The 23,455-nt window shown below is 51.0% G+C and overlaps 1 protein-coding gene across 7 annotated transcripts in view; it reads right to left on the bottom strand.

Moving 5' to 3' along the window:
* TRAPPC12 (trafficking protein particle complex 12) overlaps positions 1-23,455 on the bottom strand; it is a 103,341-nt gene that overhangs the window by 851 nt on the left and 79,035 nt on the right. For 4 of the 7 annotated variants that reach the window (XM_012497620.2, XM_030799832.1, XM_030799833.1 and 1 more), the window contains 4 exons: positions 22,206-22,278; positions 19,603-19,676; positions 14,206-14,304; positions 668-768 (listed from right to left, as the gene is read on the bottom strand). In XM_012497620.2, coding sequence (XP_012353074.1) covers positions 668-768; positions 14,206-14,304; positions 19,603-19,676; positions 22,206-22,278 — 347 coding nt within the window. Of the gene's footprint in view, positions 1-601; positions 769-14,205; positions 14,305-19,602; positions 19,677-21,506; positions 22,095-22,205; positions 22,279-23,455 lie in introns of those variants that run through there. The other 3 variants (XM_030799836.1, XM_030799834.1, XM_030799835.1) reach the window with 3 other exon arrangements.

The following is a 23,455-nucleotide window of genomic DNA, read 5'->3' as shown; positions in this document are numbered from 1 at the left end:
TGGGATTACAGGCGACTGCCACCATGCCCGGCTAATATTTTGTATTTTTAGTAGAGACGGGGTTTCACCATGTTGGCCAGGCTGGTCTCAAACTCCTGACCTCAAGTGATCTACCCGCCTCAGCCTCCCAAAGTGCTGAGATTACAGGCATGAGCCACTGCGCCCGGCCAAGCCACTCTAGTTTTTATTAATTGAGATAGAGTAACTTCACCTAAATGACTTCCTGCTAAAAACGGACACCTGCTTCATTTAGGCTTTCTGATCCTGGGTGCAGGCTTTGTCCCAGGCGTGTTTCCTCCTCACGAATGTGCACTCGTACAGCGCTGTGCGTTCTGCCACAGAACACCAGAGCACAGGATCCAGAACGGCCGCTATGTCAGCAATGGTGACCTTTACGCACACATATGCTGAAAACGGGGGCAATACAAGCACTTCTCTGAAGAACAAGGGGGAAATATCTCCTTAAAAATCAGCTGCTGTGACTAGAAGAACATCATGCGATTCAAGAAAACACCCGTGTACTCCTTGGGTCTCGGTTCTGAGAGACACAGGGCAAGAGGAGACACAGAGAGAAGCGCGTCTCTAGGGAGCTTTCCTACTCAGTAAGTGGGGCTTAAATGCCTCTGAGAAATTTGAGAAAACATATATTTAGTTTTAAAATATTTACCTGTTCATTAAAACCATGATTTTACCCTGTAGTCCATCTAATTTCTGTGTTACTTTCTCAACGTCTTGAAAATACTTTTCAGCTGTTTTTATGTCTCCAATCTGCTTTGACAAAATTATTTAGTCAGTTTAGTTGACAAAAGAAATATTAAGTCTATACTCATATATTTAGTTCCCTAATATGTTAGAATATGAAGACATTTATATGTCAGGCAGAGGAAAACTTCAGTAACCATTTAATGATTTTTTAATAAAAAGGCAAAAGACTTTTTTTTTTTTTTTGAGACGGAGTCTCGCTCTGTTGCCCAGGCTGGAGTGCAGTGGCGCAATCTCGGCTCACTGCAAGCTCCGCCTCCCGGGTTCACGCCATTCTCCTGCCTCAGCCTCTCCGAGTAGCTGGGACTACAGGTGCCCGCCACCACGCCCGGCTAATTTTTTGTATTTTTAGTAGAGATGGGGTTTCACTGTGGTCTCGATCTCCTGACCTTGTGATCCGCCCGCCTTGGCCTCCCAAAGTGCTGGAATTACAAGCGTGAGCCACTGCGCCCGGCCGAAGGCAAAAGACATTTGAGATACAGTGGAACGTTAATGTTCTATGTGTCAGCAACTAACTTGCTGATATACACGCCTTATTTAAAAGTCTTATAGTTTAGTAATTTTTACCTTTTGGAATGAATTCTGGCAGAACATTAGGTAAAACAAAATGAATAACTAATAAAATGAAACATAAAATACTTAAAATATTGGTATAATATGAGCAGGTCCCAAGTCAACTTATGAGTTACTTGTGGCTAGTAAAATGGTAGGTGCCACCACATTTGCAAATTGCAAAGTAGTATTTTGACCAAATAATATAGAATTCTACTGTAAAAAACAAGCCAAACCAAACCCAAACTCAAACCCACTCTTACCACCCGTGTCAGGAAACCCACCGGCTGCCCGATTCAAATGCAGCCGGATGCAGCGGGCCTGTGGCTGAGGATGCCTGGGGGGTGGAAGGCTGAGTGCCCCAGCCCTGAATCCTGAGGCCACAGCTTGGTTTTACAAAGGCAGACTTGGGTTTTCTTTCACCTCCAGAAGCGTAAGGAAGGGAATAAATGATCTAAGGCTTACAATAAAAAATAGATACAAATTAAAGAGAAGTCCTATTATGGCCCAAGCCACGCTCACGAGGATAAAGACAGTTGCTTTGTGTCCGGGGCACAGCCTGCGGGAGCCAGATGGCGACAGCAAGCTCTGTTATCATGGCAGCAGCAGAAACGTAACAGAATGCTGTCCTCTGTCCCCATGAGAAACAAGCTGAATGTGCGCGGCTCACCTCCATGAGGAGGGCTGGGGCACCCATCACTATCACTGAGCAGCCGAGTTAACTCTTACGCTTTCCACGCCAAGCATCTGTCCGGCATTGAAACAAGCCTGCTAACCTCTCAACTGACTGGTTGGGAGATGGTTCTCCACGTGTGTCATGTTTCTGCATGTCTTCCAAGCATAGACACTGACAGGGCTTTGTTCAAAGCATTTACACAAGGATGCCTGTTTAGAGGACAGCCTTGTAAGCTAAACTACATCCCTCTGGGGTGAAGGGCAGGCAGACTCACCTCCCAGTAGCAAGGATTTGGGTGTTCTAAGTTCAGGATTCCTCTCCAGCCACACAGCCCACTGCAGGCATCATGAGGCCCTCGGTGAAGACCCTGAGGAATCAGGGCCCCGTGTCTGGTGGAAAGAATGCCACTCTGGCTGTACTGCTGTTGCTGTGTAATAAATATCCTTCATTTCTAACGTAGGAATCTCACATTTTTTGCCAGCATCCATGAAAATGGCAGCTAACTCCACAGCTTGCAAGTAGGATAACATCTCAGGCCCTTCACAACTGTTGCTGTTATCTCACAAAAGAAATACCATACGAGGAGGAAGAAAAAACAGAATGAAACAAGAGAAAACACAGGCATGCACACACACCACATACTGAATGGCATGTGTCCATCGCTGCCTGTCGTCTGCACAGTCCGACGCGGTTTGAAGTCCACTACTATAGACTTCCCACTTGCTGACTCAAAAGAAACCACAGGCAGCATGGGCTCTCTGACATGGCCCTCAGCTCGAACACCTGCATCTCCTGTCTAGCAGGACCGTGTGAGATACTGAACTGAAGATGATTACAGCTCATCATCAAGACTGATCAAGATTAACGTGCCGGCGGCCTGACCCTCGTAACAGCCTGTGATGCAGATGCTGTCACTAGCTTCGCTTTCTAGATGAAAAAGTAAGGCTTGGAAAGATGAGACAATTTTCTGAGGTCACACAGCTAACACACAACAGTGTGGGGTCAACACCCAGGCCTGCCCAACGCCCAGACCATGTGCTGATCCTCCGCCCTGCAAGGCCTCCCGAGGCCGGATGGGACTTTGTACTCAAACAATGTCTTAGAGGAAGGTAACAGAGAAATCTTAGGATATTCTTTGCTACCCACTGATTTTCCTGATGATTAGAAAGTAAGTTGACATTTTCAGAATTATTAAAATGTAATTAGGATATAAAATCCTACCGATTTCTAAAAGTTAGGAGCAACTGAAAAAATTAAACATAAAAATGCAATTATAAGTATTCCAGAATATGCAGAAAACAAATCAGTAAAAGACACTATTAAAAAGAAAATACAGTGTCTGGGCATGGTGGCTCATACCTGTAATCCCAGCCCTTTGGGAGGCCAAGGTGGGAGGATCGCTTAATTTCAGGAGTTCAAGACCAGACTGGGCAACAAAGTGAGACCTTGTCTCTATTAAAAAAGAAAAAAAAAATGAGCCAGGTGTGGCCGTAAGCACCTGTGGTCCCCAGCTACATGAGAGGCTAAGGCAGGTGGATCTCTTGAGCCCACGAGTTCTGCAGTGAATCATAATTGTGCCACTGCACTCCAGCCTGGCAGAAAGAGCAAGACACTGTCTCACAAACAAAAAAAACAAAAAATAGTAAGTGTATAAACTAATCCAGAAAAGGAAGCATAAACAGAAATGTAAAAGCAGAAATAGCCACAGGCAGAACAAGGAAACAGAAATAATGGTAAGAGCATTATTTTTTTACTGTCTTTTACTCTGTGCAAATCCACGAGAAAACGGGGACCAAACAGATGGCTTTCTAGAAAACTCTCAATTACCAAAACGGCTCCCAGAAACACAGAAAAGTCCTCAGGCACACAACACTGAGGCAGATTAATAACAATAAGTTAGGAAAAGCACACAGCACACCTCATGTGCTCAGCAAGGCAATTCTCAGGTGAATACTTAAACCTTCAAGGAACAGATCATTCCACATGACTCAAGTTTTCCAGAGACAGAGAAAGCAAGCTTCTAACTTATATGAAGACAGAAAACAGCCGCCATATCCTTTTGAGACGTCACCTGTGCACACGCAAACCAGACACTAACATCACTTATAAACGCAAAAGCCCGGGGAAATGGCACCCCTGGCGCTCCAGCCTATTGGCTCTGAGCTTAGGAGCAACACATCGCCAGTGCTTCTGTGGGAGAAACTACAACTGTGCACTGGGTCTGGCCCTCCCCTCCTTGGGCGCTGTCAAGGTTAATACTGAGTGTCAATTTGATTGGATTGAAGGATGCAAAGTATTGTTCCTGGGTGTGTCTGTGAGGGTGTTGCCAAAGGAGATTCACACTTGAGTCAGTGGGCTGGGAGAGGCAGACCCACCCTCAATCTGGGTGGGCACCATCTCATCAGCTGCCAGCACGGCCAGAATAAAGCAGGCAGAAGTTGGAAAGAGCGGACTTGCCGAGTCTTCCAGCCTCATCTTTCTCCCATGCTGGATGCTTCCTGCCCTGGAACATCACACTCCGAGTTCTTCAACTGTTGGACCCTTGGACTTACCCCAGTGATTTGCCAGGAGCTCTCAGGCCTTTGGCCACAGGCTGAAGGCGGCACTGTCAGCTTCCCTACTCTTGAGGTTCTGGGACTTGGACTGGCTTCCTGGCTCCTCAGCTTGCAGATGGTCTATTGTGGGACCTCACCTTGTGATCGAGAGTCAATTCTCCTAATAAACTCCCCTTCATAGATTCATCTATTCTATGAGTCCTGTCCCTCTAGAGAGCCCCGACTAATACGGGCACTGAGGGGTGGGGCAGAGCTCCAGTTCTCAGCTCCTTCACCTGCTTCTCTGTCACAGTTTTGGGATTCCTCACCACCTCGGTGGCACGGAAGCCGTTACAGATGGGCAATGGCCATTTTAAAGTGTTCTCAAGGCGGAGTGTCCTGCAGTCCGTGGCTGTGAGCTGTTGAGTGGAGAGGAAGGCAAGAATGATTCTTCTCTGTGGTGCGGGAGTCAGATGATTTTAAACCATCCAAAGACAGAACAGCTATGTTAACAGCCACATAGGTTGCTAGATGATATTAAATCTGTAGTCAGCTAGAAAACCCAGTTCTTTTCATATTTACCACTGATCAACTTTAGTCACAGAAACATAGGTCTGGAATTGATACAGAAAACTCATTTCAGCTGGGCCCAGTGGCTCATGCCTGTAATCGCATAACTTTGGGAGGCGGAGGCAGAGGCAGGAGGACTGCTTGAAGCCAGGAGTTTGAGACCAGCCTGGGTAACATGGCAAGATCCCCTCTCTACAAAAACTTAGCTGGGCATGGTGGTGCATTCCTGTAGTCCCAGCTACTAGGGAGGCTGAGGTGGGAGGATCGCTTGAGCCCAGGAGGTCAAGGCTGCAGTGAGCTGCATTTGCGCCTCTGCACTCCAGTGTGGGTGACACAGCGAGACCCTGTCTCAAAAACAAACCCACCAGAAAAACCCTACCCAAAAACCAACACAGAAGACTTGTTTAGTCTGAATTTTTATGTTATAAAACACTCTTGTATTTTAAAGCTTATCAGAAAAACTGTTCCATTCTAACTGGGCAAATCCCCTCAGGCTAACGTACATAAGCAAATAAAAGAAAGATGCGATCTATTTCAGAATACCCTAGCTTCTCTTCCATGTTTTTCTTGCGTTCTCCTTCACCAGCTCCTCTTCCCGCCCCGTCGTGAGCACAGCAGAGCCGGCCCCAGGGGTCCTCTCCTTTCCCCTGACCCCCCCTCACCTGCTCTCTCTGTAGAACCCGAGGGCCTGCTGGGAACCAGGCAGGCTGTCAATGCATAAATTAGGCTGCATCCGTGCAGAAGCCCCCTCTACCAGACAAGCTTGACCTTGGCTTCCTTCTCTGTCCTTGAAGAAACCAGTGTGCGCAGGAATCCTGCTAAGCCAGTTTAAGAAAAGTCCCCGCCCTCGGTGTCTCAGCAGCTGGAGATCCTACCACTCTGGCCAGCTGTCAGCAACGATCCTATCAAGTCTGCTTGGCCAGAAACCCCTTCTTGATGCTTCCTCTGGGTAATTTTCCATCCACGGGCCCTGACCCTGAACCCTGGTCCCTGGTTGTCAGTTCCCACCTGTCCTCCGTGAAGTCGGAGTCCAATCTCTCCCCTGCTGCATGCTAGTGCCATGAATCGTTTTTAATTTAGCAGCTGTAAGAGTTCTTTATATATTCTGGATGTAAGTCTCTTATCAGATACAGGATTTGTAGATAATCTCTCCCATTCCGTAGGTTGTCTTTTTACTTTTTCTCTATAGTGGTGTCCTTTAAAGCACAACAGTTTTTAGTTCTGGTGAAACCTCATTTACCTACTTTTTCTTTTTTGCTTGCACTTCGGTGTCACATCAGGATGATGAGGCCTCACAGGGTGGCAGGGGCTGGGGGACGCTCTCCCCACTCTTTCGCTGACCGTAGCCAGCACACTCCACGGCTCGGGCTGGCAGCCAGAAGTCAGTCTCTTCTTTTTCTGTTTGAAGGTCTCTGTTGAGCTATGGCTGAAGCACAGGAACCTGCACGTCTTCAGAATGTACAACCTGAGGGATTCTGGTACATGGCTGTGTGCATAAAACCACCCTCCTGGTTGAGACGGTCAAGGTGCCCGCACCCCTCCTGGAGCCTGGGGTCGTGCCCCTCTGTAAAACGTGCTCAAGTCTTTCCCAGCTTAACAGTGCCTCCCTGGCCCTTCCTTCCCTTCTTCCACCTCAGCATCTCCCCACCCTGCCCTGGGTTCCTGCCCTCTGGGAACTCGGTCAGCGGTGACCTTGGTTCTTGCTGAGGTCCTCTCAGCCATAGCATTGAGTGGTCCTGCATCCCGTCCCCCTTCGTCCTGCCTGGGGCGGGCTGGTTTATCCCAGGCTTCCCACTACTCCTGCAGTGGCTGAGGCTTTCTCCTGCCTGATCACCTTGGGCTCTGACCTTGGGTCCAGGACACCGAGGCCTGGGACTGGCCGCAGACACTGCAGAACCACCCTGCGCTCAGTTGCCCCAGTGCCAAGCACAGGCCCCTCGTCTGTGCTTGGCTGCTGGACTTGCACCTGCGCACCACAGCTACTTTCCCAGTCCCAGTGAGGACCCTCTCAGTCCCAAGTCCCAGTGAGAACCCTCAGTCCCAAGTCCCAGTGAGAACCCTCAGTCCCAAGTCCCAGTGAGAACCCTCTCAGTCCCAAGTCCCAGTGAGAACCCTCAGTCCCAAGTCCCAGTGAGGACCCTCTCAGACCCAAGTCCCAGTGAGAACCCTCTCAGACCCAAGTCCCAGTGAGAATCCTCAGTCCCAAGTCCCAGTGAGGACCCTCTCAGACCCAAGTCCCAGTGAGAATCCTCTCAGACCCAAGTCCCAGTGAGAACCCTCTTAGTCCCAAGTCCCAGTGAGAACCCTCTCAGTCCCAAGTCCCAGTGAGAACCCTCTCAGTCCCAAGTCCCAGTGAGGACCCTCTCAGTCCCAAGTCCCAGTGAGAATCCTCAGACCCCAAGTCCCAGTGAGAACCCTCTCAGTCCCAAGTCCCAGTGAGAATCCTTCTCAGACCCAAGTCCCAGTGAGAATCCTCAGTCCCAAGTCCCAGTGAGGACCCTCTCAGACCCAAGTCCCAGTGAGGACCCTCTCAGTCCCAAGTCCCAGTGAGAATCCTTCTCAGACCCAAGTCCCAGTGAGAATCCTCAGTCCCAAGTCCCAGTGAGGACCCTCTCAGACCCAAGTCCCAGTGAGGACCCTCTCAGTCCCAAGTCCCAGTGAGAATCCTTCTCAGACCCAAGTCCCAGTGAGAATCCTCAGACCCAAGTCCCAGTGAGAACCCTCTCAGTCCCAAGTCCCAGTGAGAATCCTCTCAGTCCCAAGTCCCAGTGAGGACCCTCTCAGACCCAAGTCCCAAGTCCCAGTGAGGAATCCTCTCAGTCCCAAGTCCCAGTGAGGACCCTCTCAGACCCAAGTCCCAGTGAGAATCCTCTCAGTCCCAAGTCCCAGTGAGAATCCTCTCAGTCCCAAGTCCCAGTGAGAACCCTCTCAGTCCCAAGTCCCAGTGAGAACCCTCTCAGTCCCAAGTCCCAGTGAGAACCCTCTCAGTCCCAAGTCAAGAGATTCTGAGGAGGTGGAATCTAAGTTGGAGTGAAGTAATTTTAAGAAGTATGAATATAACGCTTCTTCTGTTTGAAGAACGATTGCTTCTGCCCTTCCTTAATTTAGATTATATGAGAAACTCCTCTGGAATACAAATGTCTTCAATCTCACTTACAACACAGATCTCCTTCAGAAGTGGAAATTCCCACTGGGCCCCACTCTCTCTCCTTCTAATCCCCAGCCCCCTTTCTGTGTGGAGGCCCTGGTGCTCTAAAGGAGGCTCTGTGTGATGAAGATGAAGGGACTGTGGAAATGATCAGAGCAGGCATGTGAGTTTTAAACACGACTGTCACCTGGCTGGGGGGTGCACTGACAGTTGGCAGGGAACGTGGCTATGACAGTTCCGCCTGCGGGACGAGGCCGAGTTGGGAGATGGATCCTCCCTTATATGCAGGCATTAAACCCCAAGTATAATTCTGTAATTTAAGCCAGGGTTTCCAGCTGGAATGTGAACAGCACACGAACTGAACAGGTGACCCTTTGCTCAGTGCCCAGAATTATGCTATGGATTTCTTGGAAAGAACAAGGATTGCTATTCAAAAGTAGAATACATTTTGAAACATTAAAATTGAAAGTCTGCTCCTTGGAGCCCTAACACAAAGTGAGGGCATCTGTGCCATCCTTGTATTCGCCAGTGTATCTTCTCGTATGACTGGGCAACTCTTGGTGTGGTAAGTGAGTGAGCTTCCTATTTTTAGCTCGCGTATTTCAGAGGCACCTACATTCAATGCAAAATTTTAAACACAAAGAGGAGGTGCAGTGACAGTGTTCTCAGCCCAAGTGTGTGGAATCATCTAGAACCTTGCTGTCTGTCCACCCCTTTCACCTCTGTCCGGCTGGGTCGTCTCTGGAGTTAGCATGGTTCCTTTATAGCACGTTTTCCCAAAGGTGTCTGCATATTCTGTTTTAGTAAAATCATTTTTTTCTATTTCCACTCTTTAGAATTAAAATGGAAAATACTTCCTTTTTGATTAGTGTTTGCTTTTCAGTGCTCTTGTTTAAATTTTCCCAAGCTCAGAAAAGGAAGGTGGCTGTATGTATCTTTCTCAGACTCTGCTACACACACTCACACACAAACAGAAGAGAGAGCTGAGGGTGGAGGTGTTCAGCCCACTCTTTTGCCAAGTATTAGATGACCTAAACATTCAGAAACGTTTGAGGTTGCTCTGTGTTACTGATTTGGCGACGGCACTGGTGGAGGCAGGATTGGTCTGTTTTCCATGGGAAGATTCACACTGCAGTGCCCACTATCAGCTGAGAGGGTGATCAGGACACAGTGCAGAGTCCAGCAGGAACGGGGGGACAGCACGCAGTGCAGGCCATCATTTGCCAAGGCTGCGAACCATGCAAAGCAGCACTCTGGGACGCTGGCCTGGAAGAACGGTCTTTTGGCGTGGGTCCCTGGGGAGGGGCACGTCAGCTTCCTTGTGGAACAGGGCGTTCTTAGGAGCTGGAAATCTGCCTTCTCCACGGAGAAGCTCTGCCTGTGCTCCCTCCTCGCTAAGGGCTGACCTGGAAAACCACAGTTCTCGCAGTAGTGCCAGGGCGTGAGCAGAATGGGCCCAGCTACGCGGGTCCCTCTGCCTTTGTGCTTTGCCAAGCGTTTCCCTACCTGCCGGGGACATTTCCTAGCTTTCTCCCCGAGACTCAGCATCAACGCGATGCCCACCTCATCTCCCACCTTCAATGCTGATGAAACGCAAATCCGCCCTGGTCTGGAGATAGCATTCAAGATTGTAGAAATTGCCGAGCCTCCCTTGTATTTCCATGCACAAAAGAGTAGAAACTAATCTCAGGGAAACGAAATCAATCTTATTCCACGCATGTTTAGCTTTGTGTTACATGACTTCAGGTGTTACAACGTGATTTGTAAGGGATGCTCATGATTGCTGCTGGCCCTGCCTTCCCCGATTCTGTCCATTTCCTGCCTGTCAGGGGTCCTTTCAAGGAGGAACCAGCAGGCCCACATCCCTACTCTTGCGGGAGGGGCAGCCCTGCGGCCTGGGCCCCCAGACAGATGCATGCACGTAAGATGACATGGCCTGAGGAAGCGGCGGAAGCAGGAGGCCGTGTGGGGGATCTGGGTCTTCAGGGTGGGGACAAGACTGTGAGATGCCAGGCAGAGCTGGCAGTGCCGTTCTTGCTGGAGGGGCCTCTGTGACATGCTAGGGCATCCTGGCTTTGTGGCTCTAGAATGGCCTGTCTCTGGGCCCTCATGAAGATTCCCTGTACTATTGTCCGTGAATAAACTTTTTCTGCTTATACCGGCCACTGAGGATTCCACTGATTGCAACCAGAACCTCGTCCCGTACTTTCTAAGCACCTTCAGTATCATTTCACCATTTGAGGGACAGTTATGTATTTCCTATGAAATTTACCCCTCTGACAGCACAGCACACAGGTGCTGACGGGGTATGTGATACTTCTTTGCTTCTGTACAGTGGCACCAACTCATTTCAGAATGGCTCACACACAGCCAGTTTAGAGACCGTATAATTAAGACACAGGTACTGATGAGGTGCTTCAGGGAGAAGAACATTGCAAGAGCTGGAAAACACACGTGCTTTCTTGAAAGTGATTTCTCTGAGGGCTGTTCCTCCAAGAATCTAACCATGGCTGAACACTCTGAGTTTAAAGTACGCATTGAGCGCTACATCCCTTTGGAAGAGAGCTCTTTACTGGCTTTTACGGTTCATTCCGTTTGAGTTCTTACTCCTTAAAACAGAGCGGAGTCAATTCTGTCTACATTTAGTTCAGGCGTTTCTGCTGGACTCGAGTCCCAGTTCAACCCCATCTTGTCCTGCACTACTGACCTCGCATCGACCGCGATCTGACTCCATGCGGCATTGGGGGTGAGCCGCAATGTGCTGAGATGCAGCATTGGGGGTGAGCAGGGTGCACCAGCAGGAGCTCTGAGGCTGGCGCGTGGGGTATGAGTGTCCGGATACGTGCGTGGGGACACTGCTTTTGCCCCTTCCTATAGCCCATCCTGGAGGGCCTCGTGCCCACGTGTGCAATGGAGTCACTTTATGGGGTGGACGCCCCGCCGTGGGAGTGGGGCTTCCAAGGGCAATTCTGAGCATGCGTACTTTTGCTGTGACCTGGGAATGCCGCCCTTACACTTGGATCTGTGAGGAAACGGAACAAAGACACCCCATCCTCAAGACATAGGAAAGACAGCAAGTTACGCTTACAGCGCTCCTGGCACGCCCCAGGCAGGACGTTACGCTTACAGCGCTCCTGGCACGTCCCAGGCCGGATGTGGAGGATTTCACACGGGTAAACTTAATCATCTACACACGACGATGATGACTGTTCACGGCAGGCGGTTGTGGTGGGGGGAATGACACCACGAAGGTGAGACAAACTGCTCAGAGCCATGCCAGCCTGAGCAGCTGAACCAGGGTTGGGTCTGTCTTGTTCCAAACCCCAGCTCCTGAGCCTTGTGCTTTTACCCCCCTAGACGCCCTGGGGAAGAGGGAAGGGAGAGCTTGCTGAGAGGGCTGGGGTGACTTTAGAGAAGTCCTTCCAGTGAGCCCTCAAGAACGAGCAGGGTTTGCACAGGCAGAAGGAGAAGGGAGTTCTGAGCAGCAGGAACAGCCCACGAGAGGTCAAAGCAGCATGTGTGGTCCCGTCTGGGCAACAGCAAATCACCTGTCTGACGGGACTAAGGACACGAGGTGAAGAACACTGGGCTGGAAAAGGTTAGCTAGGGCTCTGAATGTGAGCTTTAAGTGTGGGCTCACCTGACAGGCCACAGGTCCCCAGCAGGACCTCTGACCAGAGACGGCAGGGTGGAGTGTACTCCCGGAAGGCTAATGGCAGCTGCGCGCAGGATGGGGGACGAGGGACATGCTGAGATCTCTGGCAGCTCAGCACCACGTGTACACACAGGGTCCCGCCTCTGCAACCCTCTGCTGAACCCAGTGGAGATGAGGAGGCACAAGCCCCAACACAGGAGAGGGCTGGAGAGGGCGGGTACAGGTGATACAGGCAGTGCACCCAGGAGGGATTCAGAACTGGGTGGGGGTCTGCTGTGGGCTCGGGCACCCACTAGGCTGATATGTGGTTGTTCTTGCTGATCACAACGGTGCTCTCGGCCTCAACTCCCACAAATGGCTGTGTTCTTCAAGGGCAAACCCTGCCTGCTTCATCCTTCTTCCGAGATCCAGCATCTTCAGACAACACACTGGCCTGCTGAAGCCGGAACTTACTGGGCCGGGTTTTCTGTATGCACAGATGGCAGCGCAGTCGTCTGCTGCGCGAGGCTGTCTGGGAAGTTCTGTAGCAGCCACGGCACAGTGTCTTCAGAGATGTCCCAAATGGCTAGGTATTGCAATCTCCACTTCCTTTAGAAAAACAGAATTCAGAGACTCTGCTCTTCAGCAACAATAAAAATACCCGTGAGCAAGGCCTGATAAATAATTTGCAAGCGATGCAGAGCGAACGGCACTTGTGTGGGGTGTCGGTGAGTCCAGTCGGCCTGGGTGCTTCAGTCTTTTTCTCCATTCTCCTTTGGCAAAAGCTCTTGCCCACAGCGCCGCTATCACCTCCCCGGGTCCTCAGAACAGCGAACACCAAGGGCTTCCCTTGAAGCCCGTTTAGCACACTCCGTGAGCCAGATGGGGCTTAAAACACGCTGTGGAAGCGAAGCCTCCCTCCTGAGACTCCAGCCTCATGCCAGAGCCCTCACTGTGGTCAAGCCAGTGGCTCCCACTGGAAGGAGAAGCACTTCCAGGTGCAAAAGCAATTCAGCATCTACTTCTCAAATTGTGCGAAATACGACTCTGAAATACAAGTTCCGAGATTGTCTCCAGGGTAGTGAGGAATCTGAGCGGGCCCAGGGTACTATTTTACTATGATAACCAGGGGGGGATGTTACGCATGAGGCACCCTGGAGGTCCTGGCCACATGGAACTTTCTCACACAGGCGACGAGGGTTGCCGCGAGCATCCCAGCGCAGGCAGGAGCCGATGCCCATGGTGGCAGCTCATGCGTCACTCATCTGTGCCTGCCCCGGGTTATTCAGTGACAGTCATCTGCTGTGCCCCACCACAGGGGCCCATGGACAGGGCTGTCCTCAACACTATCTGGTGTCCCGTGTGGACCTCCACAAGCAGGCGGCGTGCGGGAGATGGTGTGTGCACGCGTGCCTACGTGTGTCAGTGCATGTGTGAGCAACTGTGTGGGGAGGAGAGGACCAGCTGTTAGCTGAGAGTGCAGGCCCTGAGTTCACAGAGGCCCTGTTCAAATTCTAGCTCCCCCATTATCTATGTGGCCTCCTGTAGCTGGATCTCACTTAACCGGGAGACCTCAGTTCGCTCCTCTGTAAAACAAGCCAGTCACACCGTGAGGTGAAATGCTCAACGCAGGGCCTGGCTCACGGTGAGTGGGTGCCTGTGAAAGGTCTGTGCTGCTTCTCCCCCCTCAGCCGTCCCTTGCTCGTGCCGCCTTTCCCTGGCCCAGGTTTGGGATGTGACCTAAGACTGAGGGTGAGAGGGGCGGAAGCTGCCCTGTGCTCAGCCTGCAAGGGTGGGATTGACACGGATGTGGGTGGGACTCATCACTCCCCGTGACCTCCCTGTCACCAAATATTCCAGGAAAATGCATTCCAGCTTCAAGGACATTCTTAGCAAAGGGGGTCCTGCCGAGCTTTGTGCATTACTGAGACCACTGTTCAGTCTAGACTTTGTGTCCAGCAAACATGATTCAAGGGTTATTTCAGGCAAAGTATCAGTGAGTGACTATTACGGGCTAAGCTGAACTAAGATTCCTCACGGTTTAGTCAGTGCTTTTGTAACTGCAGCAGGACAGTGTCTAGAGTAACTCGTTTCAGTGCGGCTGCGATGACACTTTCTGTGGGTTCGCATTTGGCAACAGGCACAAAAGCCAGCAGGGCCTCCCACAGTCAAACCAGAACTCCTGGAAAGAACCCACCCTTTTCATGGTCACACACATTTGAACTGGAATATTTTCTGCAGTCTTTCTTATATTAAAATGACTAAAAGCAAACAGTCGCCCATCCAAGCAAAGAACTATCATAAGGCCTTTCTGACCGCGCACAGGTACCTGCAGGGAAATCCGGCCGATGCCGCTGAGCAGCTGGGGCTCTTGCTCTGGGTAATACTTGATAACCGAATGATACGCCTCCACGGCGAGCACGTAATCCTGTGGGAAGAAAACCCCAACGTACTTTAGAGCTGAGAACAGCACTGTGGGTTTCACACGTGTAGAAGAGCACAAGCGTATAAAGAGGTGTGGAGAGGACACGCTGACACAGGAGCTGGGGGGAAGCTGGAAACCAGCACGCGGTGCTCGGCTGCGAGGGGGCGGCTGCTCTCCCGACTGCAGTCGGGCCGGGATTCTGAGCCGTGTGCATCACGCTGGCAGGGTCCTGCCTGTCACCGGGGGCTGTCGGGGTTTAGTTGGGCCTGAGGGTCTGTTTCCTGCTTCCATGTTCTAAACAGCAATTCATATTTCACTTGGACTGCAACTAACTCTCTTTCCTGACAAACTTATTATGTGATTTGGCAAACGCTGTCTCATCTCCATCCTCTAAATACATAAGCCAAATATTTAAAGTGTCTCTTAAACGTTTTCTATGCTAGAAACTAAGGTCAAATCTTTACATGTAAAGAAAACCCACAAAACAAATTTGGCGAGGCTGAGTATGGCGATGGAGGTCGGCCTCGCAGAGCAGCGTGCGTGAATGTCGTGTGCTCTGTGCGGCACGCATGAGACCCTTCCGTTTCAGAGACAGCTGTAGGGGAACATTTAGGAGCGCTGTGCCAGCTGCCGTGCTCAGGGCATCTGGTTTCTGCCAAAGGCCTTTGCTGGATTCCTCATCGCTCTGCCCTGTCTGTGGTGGTCTGGCCCGCGGCCCCTCCTCAAGGACAAGGCCTGGCAGCACAGTTTCACTGTCCATCTGCCCACTCATGCCAGCCCATCACAGGCACTTGGTGGATGCTGAGTGGACCCAGTCACCCTTTCCAGGCGTGAGCAAAGCGGTCTCAGTGCAGGAAGGTCTTGCCAAAGTCACGTGGGACACAGTGGTAGCTTGTCTCAAGTCCCCAACAAACCCGGGCTCCCTCCAGGATGACAGTGATCGCCACATTTATTGAGCGAGCTCTGTGCAGCAGGCCCTGCCCTAAATACTTCCCTGCTTTCTCGCACTTAGCTATCAGCACATGGTCAGCAATAACTATGGCCACCAATGGTGTTTTTCTTCTTACTTATTCATCGTATAATCCCAGAAGGTACTTTTATTTCTTTATTCTTCTACATGTTCCATTTCCTCCAAACTGGGACTGGAGTTACTAGCTTGCTAATTGGGACGTTACAAAGAAAGACAGACAAGTACAATTCCAGTTTGGTAGAAAGGAAAAAACAAAAAAAACCCAAAATGACTCCCTCCAGTCTAGTACCTTCGAGTACAGCTCATTAAAACTAATTTTATTCAAGGCCTGATGCTCATGAGGAGCCAGACAGCACATGCCTCGGTCTCCTTTCCCACGCCTTCCTGCTGCCTGTCTCTGCTGTCTAGTTGTGCGAGTGCGTGTGAGTGTATGAATGTGCGTGTGTGTGAGCGTGTGTGTGTGTGAGCATGTGTGTGAGCGTGAGCATGTGTGTGTGAGCGTGAGTGTGTGCGGACGTGTGTGTGAGCTCCCTCACACAGGGGAGGGCTTTGTGACCTGGCATGGGGGCACTCAGGGCGGCTGAGGTTGCAGCTGGGACGGACATGGCACCCCAGATGCAGCTGCGGGGCCTGCACACCCTGGGCTGGTCCTGATCTGAGAAGTTTAGGGGAGCAGCCCTGCTTTCCAACAGGAGCTGCACTCACCAGCTCGCACCAGCTCAGGGAAAAGCAGCAGCTGCCCCTCTAGGCTTCTCTGGGGAAGGAAGTGGGCTTCCGAGCACCCATCATGCTGGGCAATGTCTGTTCTAATCCCACACACGTCCCACCTTTGGTTTCAAGTAAACAAAAGGCAGGCTTTGACTTCCTTCTTATCAGCCCAGCAGTGTCACTGGGTCATTCCAGTGCCCCACTCATGCTACTGATGCTCCAGGCTGAGGCGGCCACCACAGAGAGCGCGGGGTGGGGGCATGGTGGGGGTGCAGCACTCACTGCTAGTGGGCGATGCCGTGGCCAGCTGCATCACCCTAACCACTCTTTTTCAGTGCTCGGGGCCAGGGGTCAGTGTTTCTGAAGATAATCTAGTATGACAAAAGACAGGTTTTTAAAAAACCAAGCCATGATACTTGATGGGAAGTTACTTTAGGCATGGCTCTTCCGGAAGAGCAGATGCACAGGCCTGGGAGCCATGTGAGAGGAAGCTGGATTCCAGGCCAGGGGGCAGGTGGCAGAGAAGGGATCTCGGGGGCCCCTGTACCTTCCGGCAGCCACTCCCACCAGCTCAGTGACAGTAGCGCTCACCAGTCCCTCAGGTGTGAACAGGACACGTGTCTGTGATGTGTCTGTGTGTCCCGGCTGCAGTCGGGGGAAGAATTCTGGTGCATTTCAAGGAGCCCATCGTCAAATAAACCAGATGAGGATTTGGGATTGTGTTAGAAAGTTTCCTTAGGTTGACTGTTACTTAATGACTTTATTTACTGAAGAGGAAACACAGCCCTTTTCAGGTAAAATGGCCAAAAGCAGCTCCTAAAGAGAGCTTAACCTACTCTCCAGATCACGTAGATTTGGCTTTGTAAAGGACATGAATGACTTCCTTCCAGGGACAAGCCTATTTTAGCTCAATCTTCACCATTTCTTTTCAGCAGTCACATGTGTTTACTGGCTGTGAAACTAGATTTACAACCATTCTGCAACCAGAAAGGACTTCTGCAGTCTAATTTCAGCAAGACGGAAGGTAGCCGATGCAGCTGTATGCTCCTTTCCATCATGTGCGGAGCCACGGCGGGTTCTGATGCACAGACTGGCGAGCTGTGGGGACACCAGGAGGGAAGTGGCCTCCCAGGGGCACCCGGGGGAGGGGGGGCCCAAGCCACCTAAGGTGGCAGGCACCTGCATCCATATGGTCTGCCAGTGCAGGTGCCCTAAGGCTACAGTGAGGCCTAAGGAGAGGAAGCAGTATTTAAAAAGTGGAGATAGTAACATTTCCAGTGCTTTATAATACATGCCACTGTGCATCATAGCATATCATGCAGATTTATCCAGGGCTAAAACATATGAATACATTTCATTGTTAAGAAGTTAAATTGATATTTATTTCACTGTAATAAAATGTTATTCAAGATAATTAAATGGCTGATTAAATAACTCATTGTTAGCCCATACACATAATTTAATTAACAGGATACCTCATAGTCTTAAGATCACACACTGTTGCAATACCCTGTATGCTCACTAGATGGCAAGAGAGTGCATATGCTTGGACTGGCTTTAATTGCAACATTTTTTACTCCTTTTTTTAACTCATGAAAATGAAAGCTTAAGCTGAACTTCCAAATTAAATCACGTCTATTGTAAAAGTATTTTTGAAATGCAATAATATGTTCTGTACTGAGTCCCAGCAATACAGGAAGAAGACTCACATTTGGAGCCTGGTGGTGGTGTTACTACTACAGTGCCACAAAGAAAAGCCCATTCCATCGTTTTCTATTAATGTGTCTGAAAATGCAAATAAAAGCCCGCCAGTGGGACAGGAAACTTTCCTCCCTGGGGAGTCTTAGCCCCATGATTAGTGAAACGTCAGTCCTGTGAATTTATAACTGGTTCTTCATGTCTTTGCATAAGAATGTTCTGACAAGCTGGTGACTTTCAGGTGAAGCTGACAATGCCCTCAGCAGGTGGAGGCCTACTGCGGACCGCCCAGACTGCCAGGTGGGGGTGTCAGGGCTGGCCACAGGCAGCACAGGGAGAATGGCCTGTTTTGGGGGGCAGAGGGGTCAGGCCGGGTGCTTCGGGGTCACCTGGTTGCTGGCCAAGCCTTGGGTGGTGAAGAGGCCACCAGGGCAGGGGAGGGGGAGGGCCTACTTTTCACTCCCACTTGGAGGTGGGCAAGCCCTGCTGCAGAAGCCAGAGGGGGCTGGAGAAGCGAAGGGGGGTGGGGGGGAGGAGGGTGAAGACCAGAACAAAGGGACTGTGCGGGCCACCTGACTGCAGTGGGAATGTCTCAGGGGTGGCAGCGGAAGAAAAACCTGCTCTGAGCAAAACCACGGAACTTAAAAACCGTGATCTCCTTTATCCAGTGTGTTGAAGGAGAGGAGAGAGCTGTGTGAATGTCAGAGCTGGGAGGGATTTCAGAGATCTCAGATCTATGCCCTTATTTTAAGGAGGAGGCTGAGGCTTGCAGCAGTGTGAGGCTGCGTCACGGTCACTTGATACCGAGGACAAGCAGGATGCCCTGAGTCTCCTCGTGTGTCCAGTCTGACGTAGATGCAGAAGCCCAAAGGCAGGGGCCCCGCGCTGGGCCCTGGGGCTGCGCTAAAGCCGGAGTGCGGGCTGCACGTCTTCCTGATGGAATGTCTGAGCCACTGATGGCTGTGAATCTACACCCGCACCCAGCCTGCTCGGAGCAGTGCTCGGGGTCACAGTCACCTCTGGGGATGCTGCAGGGTCCGTGGATAAAGCAGGGTTGCCACTTCAGGGTTCATGACAGAGCCTGTGAGCACAGTTCTCCACCTGGTAAATTGCCTGCTCTGCCTTGCTGAATATCAAGCTCAGGAATGAACTCGGCCGCATGAAAGCTGCATGGGTGTGGGAATTAAGATCGCTGTCTTAGAACAGCCCAGGAGGTGTTATAAGCACTGCTTCGGGGCGTCTGCTGCTAGCTGATTCCTGCAGCAGCTCTCAGTATGCACAGCTGGCTGCAGGGCCACTAGCTCCACACAGGGCACCCTGACGCCCAGTGTGGGAGGTGAGCCAGGTGTGGGGTGCGTTCCAAACAAAGAGAGGAGCCAAAAAACACTGTTACACCGGCTGGCAAGAGCCAGGAGACACGGAAAAACAAATGACAGCCTCAGTTCAGCTCCTTGATTTCTGAGCTGTTTCCCTGGGGGCTGAGAGCTCTGGGGTGACGCCCTAAGAAGGTCTTGTGGGGAAGCCTGTCTTCAGGTGTTGTAAGCATCAATCATAAAATCAAAACCATGAGGTGAAAAAAACACCCTCTATGAAGATAGGGAGAACAAAGGACACCTTCTGGGGATGGAGTTCAGAGAAAAATGGGGGGAAATGAACAATAGTTTTAATTAAATCATTTAGACCCACATTTCAATGGTGAAATCTGATCATCTAAATTCCACATTCTGTTGAAATTTCTTGCAGTAGAAATTAAAGTAAATATAGCCCCAGAATGTGTCACTGGGCTCCCCGTTAAGCCAGTACTTAGCTGGCTTCTCTGCACGGCCTGTTCCTGCCAGCGTCTATTATGCCAGCGGCTCCCTCGCGGCTCCCACTGACCCCCCTCTTCCAGATCACACGGCAGCCTTGCTTGGCCACCCACATACCTTCATCAGGAGCAGACAGTTTGCCATGGAGTACATCACCCGGCCCAGACGTGACCTCCACAGCCGGACAGAGGCTACAAGGTAAGAGCAGCCTGTGAGTGCACAAATAAATTCCAGGCTCTTTCTAGCCATCAATTATTGGGTCCTGTGAATTCTAATTTAACTTTAAAAGATCCCTCTTGTTAACACCACTGGATTTCGGCCTGGAATGCTGAATATGCTGCAGGCTGCACTGAGGCAGAAAATACAGCACTCGCATTGGGACCGGAGGTGGCTTTGGGAAGAGACCCTCGGCATTAGGGAACCAGGAGGGTGGCTGCTCAGCATCAGCCCAGACACAAGGCCAAACGGTCCGACCGGGAGCCCCGTTTCCAAAGCCAGAACCCTGAGAAAAGGAGCAAAGCTGACAGAAACGACGACATTGCCTGCAGCTCGACAAGGCCGGGAGGGCCACTGGCCAGGGTGGCCACCAGTCTCTCGCAGTTGAACTACGGGAGGCCACCTGGAGGGCCCCACCCATGCCCAGCTACTGGGCCTCCCCTGCCTCCCGGCCATGGACTGGTGCAGACGCCAGTTCCACCAAGGAGTGCAACACCCTGGTCCAGAACTCAAGTGGCTGGCACATTCCGCTGGGGACTCGGCACTCCCCTGCAGCCGGCTTCCTTCCCTAGCACCCGGTGCGGTGGCTGACCGCAACCTTTGGCCTGGCCTGTCCCTCCCTGCTCTCCCCTGCACATTCTTTAGTTAGCAGCCATCCCTCCACTGATTTCAAACCTTCAGGGCCCATCTCTTCTAGTACTTTCCAAACTGGCTTTGTGGACTTATTGGGGTCTGCAAAGGTCCCCTGGGAGCTGCCCCGGGGGAGGGTGGGCTGACCAATGGTGCCTGTTTATCATTGGGATGACCAGGAGGAAGGCGCAGGTTGAGGACTGAGCTAATCTGAAATGAATGTTATTGACAGGCAAGCTGAGGTCCAGAGAGGCCAGGGACGTTTCCATCTGACCCCTTGTCCAGTGCTCCTTGCGCCTGTGCTGTGTCTACTTCCTCCAAGAAAAGTCCACATTTCCAACTGCGAAGTGCCAAGATGCCACCCTGGGCAGCACCAGTCCCTGGGAGTGCTCCCAGCCTCCCTCATCACTGGGCACTGGGAGCCGTGTGTCCCCAGCCGCCTCTGAGGCTGTGATTTAGGAGGCCGACGCTGACCCACCGCTGGCACCAAGCGTCCACTGTGAGATAACAATCACCTAGAAATGATGTGTATTCAGTGTGTGCTTCAGGAGAACACACAGAAACTGCTAGAATTAAAAACTTAACTCACTTTGTCTTTCAGCAATTAAAAACACATTAGCTGCTTATGTTCCCCTTATACCATTATTTTTGTGAAAAGAAATTCTGAATATCTTCTCTTAATGGATGTAAAATATGGATTGTCTCAATGAGTTGCATATTTATTCTGATGATCTTTGCAGATTCCTTTCCTGCTCTAAATCCTCCCCTACCCTCCTTATAAATGCTCACGGGTGTGACCTGTTAGATTTCCAGGAACAGCCTTCTGCTCTCCGATACCTACATGCTCATTCCCACCAAAGCAGGAGCCCAACCAGGGGTAAAATGACTGGTTGCCAAGAATGCTGAACGGGACATCCATGAGCAGACGCTGACGTCTCTCCTTCAGACCTTGTTACTCTACTTGCAATTAAATTACTGAAAACAGAGTGCACAAGTGCACACACATGCACACACCACACCCACACCACACGCCACAACATACAAACTCAACATCCACACACCACACACATATACACACCTCACACACGTTCAGCTCACACCAGCCAGCAGTTCCCCAGAAACCCCAGCACACCTGCGGAAATGGAGACCACCCGGTCTTGACTTGGGCCGCACATCCAGCAGGACAGAAGCTATGGGAAGGAGGAGATGACCAGGCAACCAGGCCTGTGGGGAGATGCTGCCACAAGGAGTGAGGGAGGCTAGGGTGGGGCTGCCTGGGAGGGAGCACTCAGGCCGGGTTTCCAAGCGTGATCAGAAGCTTGCTCCTGGCTAACGCACTCCCCGAGCTGCAACTGGCATGGCCTCACTGTGCAGATCGGCTCATGTCAACCCACCCAGTCCCCCAAGGGGTTTCCAATGCTCTAGGGAACTGCCCAGGCCCCTCAGCCTGCCCCCGGGCTCTGGGCAGCACCCGCCTTCCTCTCCAGCTCCTCCTGAAGCACCCTCCCGAGCCTCTGTCCCCGACGCAGAGGCCTCTCTGGGCCCCTTCGGCTGGGCTGGGCTCCTTCCTCGTGCCCACTCAGACCACTTGGCACGGCAGGTTCCGGGACGTGTGCTTTTGTGGTGAAGGCGTGTCTTCTCCCCGTGCGCAGGGTTCGGGTCTGAGGCCACACGTCGCACCCACAGCATCACCCAGTGATGTGCTTGGCTTCCCCAGGAAAGGAGTGAGTCGCAAATGCACGAATGGACGCGTGCAGTGCTGACTACAGAAAGGAAAGGAGAACGAGAGGGAACGAGAGGAAGCGAGAGGCTTTGGGCTCAGTCTCTCAATGATGCCCGGGAAGCATCTAGTCAGCAAAGTCCGGCCGACCCACCTTGTCTGCCCTCCTGAGTCACGCTGCTCATGCCGCCGTCTTCTGCTAAGCCTTGCTCCAAATTGGCCAGGATCTGCAATCATTCCAAATGAGAAGGACAAAATCATCAGAACGAATTTTTGTCTAAGACTTTGTTATATTCTCAGTACAGCACATTTCTCTGGATGAAAACAATTTGTCAAGGGATGTTCACACACACTTTTAAAAAATATTAAAACATTTGATATTTTATTTTAAATTGCAACTTTATTTTAGATTCAGGAGGCATGTGTTCAGGTTACCTGGGTATACTGGGTGATGCTGAGGTTGGGGATACAATTGAAGCATGGGACCCAGCAGATCATTTTCCAGCCCTTCCTCCCATTCTACCCTCCCCCCCACTGCTAGTCCCTGGTGTCTATTTTTTGTCCATGTGAATCCAATGTTTAGCTCCTACTTACATGTGAAAACATTCACTATTTGGTTTTCTGTTTCTGTGTTAATTCACTTAGCATAATGGCCTCCAGCTGCATCCATGTTGCTGCAAAGGACATGATTTGGTTCTTTTTTTCATGGCTGTGTAGTATTCCACGGTGTATGTGCACCATCTTTTCCTTATCCAGTTCACCCACAGGGACACACTGTAAACATCACCAGTCCCTATGGCATGGGGTGACAGTGAATGGGGAGGGACTCTGCTCCCAGCTGATGGTGAAAGTGGTGTTTATGATGTTCTTGAAGTATCTGCAGACATCATACATAGGGAATATGTTTTTTAAGAAAAGCATCAAGCCTGTAATCCCAACAGTTTTGGGAGGCCGAGGCAGGTGGGTCACTTGAGCCCAGGAGTTAAAGACCAGCTTGGGCAACATGGCAAAACCCCATCTCTACAAAAATACAAAAAATTAGCTGGGCATGGTGGTATGTGCCTGTGGTCCCAGCTACCTGGGAGGCTGAGGTGGGAGGATCACCTGAGCCTGGGAGGTCAAGGCTGCAGTGACCAGTGACTGCACCATTGCACTCCAGCCTCGGTGACAGTAAGACCCTGTCTTTAAAAAAAAAAAAAAAAAAGCATTGAGTACGTCACATGAGACTGATGATGACCTTATGTGAAAATGTCGGTCTCATTCCTACAGGGCACTGTGCTTGTGGCCTTTTTAATGTACCAAATACGTTTTGTGCAACACGTCACTTTCCACAGTTTTATTGCTTGGTTTGTAACTTTTGGGCACTTCTTTTGTGTTGTGTTTTCTTCTCTGAAAGCAAAGCTG

The sequence above is a fragment of the Nomascus leucogenys genome, chromosome 19, assembly GCF_006542625.1.
Source record: "Nomascus leucogenys isolate Asia chromosome 19, Asia_NLE_v1, whole genome shotgun sequence".
Lineage (NCBI taxonomy): Eukaryota > Metazoa > Chordata > Mammalia > Primates > Hylobatidae > Nomascus > Nomascus leucogenys.
Note: the sequence above shows the minus strand (reverse complement) of the source record. Positions and strands in the feature narration are given on the sequence as shown.